Below are 6873 nucleotides of genomic sequence, written 5' to 3' on the forward strand. Positions count from 1 at the left end.
AACTAGCATGTACTAGTATAAAGTTGAGTCATCTATTTTAAAACGGATGGAGTATACATACAGTTTTCTAAAAATAAACTATGTAGGTAGGTCTCCTGTTGAGCCATCTTTGTTACAACTTTTTTTTTGACATCACATCTTTGTTACAACTTAATATGCACGGGAAGTATCCTAGGAAATGAAAAGAAAAGCCACGTCTTTCCAAGAAGTCAGAACACACCGAAAGAAAAAAACTGTAATAAACAAGGTTTTTTAGGAGAGATTGTAATAAACAAGTAAATAAAGGATGTAAAACAAACTAGAGCCGGGCCATTCAACTTAATTTGTACTCATAAAGACCTCTCATCATCCTCTTAATATATACAAGTTGCCATTTTCTCCCCTCATAGAAAACTCCATCAAGATGAAGATGGGCAGTTTGACAAGGAAAGGATCAAAGCAAGCAACCAACGAATAGAAGCAGCGCAGGGAGCACAGCAGAACTCTTCGAGTTATCGCTCATCCCGGCGCGCACACGGAGTAGCAGCATCCATGTCAAACGGCTGAAGCTTAGGTGTTCTTGGTCGGCCGGAGCGCGAGGACGAGCCCCGGGAAGACGTCGTCGGGGTCGTGCACGTGCGGGTTCCTCTCCACGATGAACGGGTCCCCGCACTTGTCGCTGATGGTGTGCAGCGTCTCGCCTTCCCCGACCACGTACACCCCGTCGCACGGCCGGGCCGCCGCGCCGCCGAGCCGCGGGCCGCGGAAGTACGCCGCCGCGGCGCCTTCCCCATCTTCGTCCGCGGTCTCCGCGCTGAGCGCGCCCAGCAGCACGAGCGCGACGAGCGCCACGGCGCACCACCACGACGCCGCGTCCGCGGCCGACACGGCGGCGGCGCACAGCTCCGCGCGCCGGAGGTTGGTTGCGGGCGCGGCCATGCGATCGAGAGAGCGCACGGACCTCGTGAGCGTGTCTGGGGCAGAGGGAGGTTGCCTTGCCTGGCTTCGGGTGTTTCTGTGGGGCGCGGGGGGCGGTTTATAACGTGGAACGGCGCACGGACGTGGTGGTTCCGGCATGGCGGACTTTTGTCACGGTTTGGTAAACGTGGGGAGTCCACGCGGGAGAGGGGCCGGGCGCCCGGGGCAGTGCTGATTAATGGTGGTTATCTTCTTCCCCGAAATAATTTGGTTGTTTGCTTCTGAGTAGAAGTAGTACGACATGCCAATTGTGGCACCAATTCAATGCTCCAGTGATGTTGCTGCTAAATTTTAGTACTAGTTTTTTTAGAAAATTAATCATGCATGTAAAATGCTGCGTTATATTCGTTTAGTCATTAGTAATTATTCAAGAACCATTCTCTCTTTTTTTTTGCGGGGATATTCAAGAACCATTCTCTTCTTCCTTTAGGCAAGGAGAGTCGTTTTTTCTCAAAAAAAAAAAGAGTAGGAGAGGCGGTGCAAATGGAAGAAGTTGTTGCAAAGTATCACTGTAGAGAAGTACACCACAGCTCCGTTTTTAGGTATTGGCATCGGAATGACAATGATTAGCGGAGCCATATTTCCTTTGCTTCATACCAAAGCAGTGTAGGCAGACACGAGCGAGCCACATGTGTCTTCCGTAAGCAGCGCCACTTAGATTTGGAGCAGGGGACCAAACAACCACCGTGTGTCCGTGTCCACCGCTTGGTACGTTCCTCCCGTCTCGTACGGCCCGGCGGCCACACCAAAAGCGTCACCTGGGCGTGCTGCCTCGCCGCTACAGCAACTCTTCACCTACATGGCGCCGTCCGTTGTGTTCATTTTTGCGCCGCTCGCGTCCAAGGCATGCGTCCATTCAGCAACGGGAATCGAGTGCCGGCTGGCCCGGGTTTTCCCAGGAAGGTATGGCCGGCAGCGTGCGTGGACGCCGACGTTCGGGTGGCGACCGGCGTGTCTGCTTCGCCGGTCCGCAGCCGAGGGTTTGTCGAGAGGGATGTGTGAGGTGAAGTGATGCCCCGGGCCAAGCCGGATGGATCAGAGCATATCCATACCTTGCAAACCCACACGTTCCACGCACAGATGGCGTGGCCAGGTATCCTCTTAGATCATCCTAGTCCACCCCTGCCTCGTTCCTAACCTAAACAACAACAACAACAACAACAACAACAACAACAACAACAACAACAACAACAACAACCAGCATGTTCAGTCCTGATACTTACCAAGAAAAGCTTCTTGTTGCTGCTCATTATTTCGCGTTGAAATGGAACACCCCGACCTGTATAGGCAGGTGGAGAGGACCGCACAGCAAAAATGATGATCAGTTGAACCAAACCTTGAAATTGCCGCAAGGTCACGTTCACGTACGTGCGTCTTCTTGATTGCTGTTGGTTCAACTGCTTCTTTTCTATACGAACCAAGCGTACATACATTCTCACCCAACAAAGCTACCATGCCTGGTCCATGCATGTGGTCATGCCAGGAACGCCGGTTTCCTTAAGTCGGCCAAGCCGAGGTGCGTTTTGTTCCCAGAATTTCCAGTCCACCAGATAACGATGCACCACCAACTTGACTCGGCTCAAAACAAAACAAAAGTACGACTGCGGTTTTGTTCTCGCTAATTTGGAATGACGAGGAATAGTACAAAACTGTCTTTGGGAATCTAATCGCTGGAAGAAATCTTCTGCAGGCCCATGCATGAAAGAGAACGGTGGTCACTAGCTGCAGTACTTCGAAACTTTCTCTGTAGCATATCAATGGCAGGATAATCACACACCAGAATCCTAGCAGAGTAGAGAAAACTACTGGCTGAGCTGTTTCTGCAATTCCGCAATAGCAAAAAATCGTTTTTTCCAAAAATGATAACCAAAATAAGGTTCCTAGAAAAATAAACCAAAGTATCTCGGTTTGGTTATTTTCGTACTCCTATTTCGATGCAAGTAAGCAATCAGATGATAGTGGTCTGTATGAGGAAATAGACCAATACTTTTTCATTAGGACAATGCACATGCTCTACGAGCAATAGTTGCACGTTGCAAACAAATACTCCCTCCATTTTTATTTACTCTGGAGTTGACTGAAGTCAAACTCCGTAAAGTTTAACCAAGTTTATAGAAAAAAAAATACAAACATTTACCACAACAAAATCTATATGATATGAAAGTATATTCAAGAATAAATCTAATGGTATTGATTTGTTATTGTATATTTTAACAAAAAAATTCAAAGTTCATAAAGCTTGACTTTGAGAGTACAAAAACTTGCCGCCAGTGCTATATCTCGCTTATCGCAAGTTATAACTTGCGCTCGCTTAGAGTCGACGCATGCAAGAGCAGGCTCATTAGCGGGCCTTTTTTTCATCGATTCGGTGTTTTCATTTTGCTTCTTTGTCTCCTTTTTTTTATCTTTTCTGTTTCTTTCTTCTTCTTTTTTTCTTCTCTAAAATTGTTTCTTTCTTCTTTTTACACTTTTTCTGTTCTCCTTTTCTGTTATCTCTTTAAGTTTGTCATTCCTTTTATAACATTTAAACTTTTTAAAAAGACATTTTTTTCTAAAAAGTGTGTGAACGTTATTAAAGAATATACAAAGCATTTTATAAGCATGTGTTTTTAAAAGTGTACAAACATTTTAAAAAGCTGTGAGCTTTTTTTAAATATATGAACAATCCAAATTATGTGCATTTTTAATTTACAAGATATTTATCAAATATGCGCGAAAATTCTTTAAAAGTACATGACCAGTTTATTAAATATATGAATATATTTAAAAAATATTTTAATATTTTTAAACATAAGATATTTTTTAAAATATAAGATAATTTTTAGTGCATGACGAACATTTATTAAATACAACAGCATAATTTTTTAATACCTGATGAACATTTTTTAATTACCCAATAAGCATTTTTCAATACATGATGAACATTATTTAAATAAGCGATTCATATTCTTAAGTATGCAATGAATATATTTACTACATGATTACTATTTTGAAAATACCCAACATAACATATTCTTCATTCATGATGAACATTTTGTAAATACATGATTAACGGAGAAATACATTATACAACCAGTAATTATACACACATATCATATGCTACCATGTGTAGGGGCGGAGTATCGGCGGGACAATTCCGGGTCCTGATCTGCCCTTCAAAAGAATTTGATGCAATGAACAGCTAATACTACTGCTAAACACACTTCTAATTATCCGGCCACTCTAATCTTACTAGCCGTTTTTGGCGTGTGTTCCGCCACTGACCATGTGGGAGTACATACTACTTTATCAATTTTAGTATATTCATATATTATATCTAAGATACTTCAAATACAGTTATACTATATTTATAGGATGAAAGAAGAAGAGCTATGTGTCACCTATTACGAGCCCTTGGTGCGCCGCTTTGTGTCTCGCCTATTGCCTAACTGCTATTTCGTCTTAGTGGACCAGCCCAGTCAAGCGGTATTCGGAAGGGCGTGGGCACGATTTCGTGGAACCTTCCAACAAAGGTTCCGACCATCTTCTTTCTTTTTCATTTTTTATTTTATATAGTTTTCATTTATTTTATTTTTATTTTTCTTTTGGTTTTGTTTTTTCTGTTCATTTAATAAATTTTTTATCCTTTTTCACTTTTTAGAATACATGTCAACATTTAAACACACGATCTTCATTTTTCTTAGACACGCTGAACTCTTTTTGGTACACGTTGAACATTTCTCAAATACTTGTTTGAATTTTTAATGCAAGTTAAACTTTTTTAAGTGCAGATCAAATATATTTTAAAAACATGTTAATTATATTTTTTTCAATACGTGTGAAACAGTTTTCAGATACACCATGAATTCCTTTTTCAAAAATAGATGATTTTCAAGTAAACATTTAATATTTTTTAATACACGTTGTAAGTTTTTAATACACACGCTGAACATTTTTTTTATACATGCTGAGCATTTTTTGAAAAACAAGATGAACATTTTTCTACAAATACATGTTTGAACATATTTCTGAATACATATTAAACATTTTTCAAACATATGTTGAACATTTAATGCACGTTGCACATTTGCAAAATACATTTAAATCATTTTTTGGATAGAACTTGAATATTTTTTCAAAATACATGATGAACATTTTTTTTCAAATAGACACTGAACATTTTTTTGATTACCAGATGTACATTTTCGTAAAAGCGCTGAACTTTTTATACACATTGAGCATTTGATGAGCATTTTTGTAAAATACATGTTCAATTTTTTTGAGTACTTGTTGAACAATTTCCAAATAATTGTTGAACATTTTTTTTAATACATGTGAACTATTTTTTCCGATTGATACGGACATTTTCTAAATATTACACAAACAACTTTTTCTACACAACATGAACATTTTTCTAATGTGCGATGGACGCTTTTGAAAAATAAAGTACATTATTTTTTTGAATATATTTAGAATATTTTAAAATATAAACAAAAGTACAAAAAGACAAAGGAGAAACAAATATGGGTATACTCTACCTCATTGTGCGTATAGTATCATTGTACTCTACCTTGTTGTGTTGTACACAGAATCTTGGACCCAGCCCATTTGAGTTGCTTTGTAGGCGATCGTCCCATACATCTTGCAAGAAGTGAGGTATAGGCACTCCCCATATCACAAAAGATATATACCGCCGACTACTTGATCATCGCCGCGATCACCTACAGGGTGTATTGAGCACGCATTACTGTACTCTCTTTTGGGAAGGTTCCAACCATTTTTTTTTGGAAGCTTTGGAGTTGGTTTTTTTTTGCATTTTCCCTTTATCTTTACCTTTTAGTTTATATATTTTTTTGTTGCCCCCCCCTTTTCTTTCTTCATTTTTTCTTTTCAAATTCATGACCATTTTTAAATTCTGGAACAATTTTTAAAAGTGGGCTCCACCATCATCAGGTCTAGTTTGTGTGAACAATTGATGTTGCAGTCTTCTCCTCTTCTTCGAGCTTGGCGAGTGGCGTGGTGATTCGATACCATAGAGGCACATGTCTAATGGCTTGTCGTCAGTCTTTTGTTGGCATCATTGCCCCAATATTGCTGAAGCACTAGCTTTGTGAAATGTTGTTGCTCTTGCTCGGGAGGAAGGCTTCCACAACTTGGTATTTCGATATGATTGTCTTACTCTGGTCATAAAGTTGAATGCTAGTGCTAGAGATAGGTCCACTACGAGCTCAGTTATCGTAGAGATCAAATCATTGGCTAGTAGTTTTTCTTTTGTTTCTTTTGTTCGTGTAAGCCATAGGGCTAATGAGGCGGCTCATGTGTAGGCTAGACCGAGTGAACTCGTTCCTCATTCGATGTATTTTCATTGTATCCTGGTTGTATCCAGGATCTTGTAAACTCTGAATGTTTGTGTGAATACTGAGCCATATTTGATAAAAAACCCGAGGACCAAAAAACATAAGAATAAAGTTTCTCGATTCAATTCGATTTTGGTGTCCGATTTTCGGTTAAAAAAGTGTCAACAACCCCTAATGAGAGGCTTTGGGGCGTGCTGAACATGGGTGGAGTTGAGACGAATTAGAGGAGAGGGAGTTTGTACTCAAGTATTAAGATCGTGGCCCATGTGCCCCGTCAGGAAAAAAGGAGGGTTCATTGTGTGAGTGAGACCCGGGTCAAACCCAAACGGTTCTGTGGTTTAAACTTCTTTGTGTGTGTTCTACATAGGAAACTAAACACGAGTACTTAGATGTATGTCCTCTTTCCTTGGTGATGATAATTTGCATTATGTGACTTGACTTGCGGAAGAAAGCGATTTTCCTGATGCACGTGGTTTCCTAGGATCTTACAAGAAAACATGTTTTATTATAAATTTCTCGCAATGCATGTGGTTTTCTAGGATCGTATAAGAACACATGTTTTGCCAAACTTTTCATGCCC

The 6873-nt window shown here is 40.3% G+C and overlaps 1 protein-coding gene across 1 annotated transcript; it reads right to left on the minus strand.

Annotated features, from left to right (window-relative positions):
* Positions 1–312: 312 nt before the first annotated feature.
* On the minus strand, positions 313–1015 carry LOC123049719 (uncharacterized). The gene has a single exon (XM_044472606.1). The coding sequence runs from the start codon at positions 916–918 to the stop codon at positions 550–552; it is 369 nt and encodes a 122-aa protein (XP_044328541.1). The 5' UTR covers positions 919–1015; the 3' UTR covers positions 313–549.
* Between the last annotated feature and the right edge of the window lie 5858 nt (positions 1016–6873).

This window comes from Triticum aestivum, chromosome 2D (assembly GCF_018294505.1).
Source record: "Triticum aestivum cultivar Chinese Spring chromosome 2D, IWGSC CS RefSeq v2.1, whole genome shotgun sequence".
Lineage (NCBI taxonomy): Eukaryota > Viridiplantae > Streptophyta > Magnoliopsida > Poales > Poaceae > Triticum > Triticum aestivum.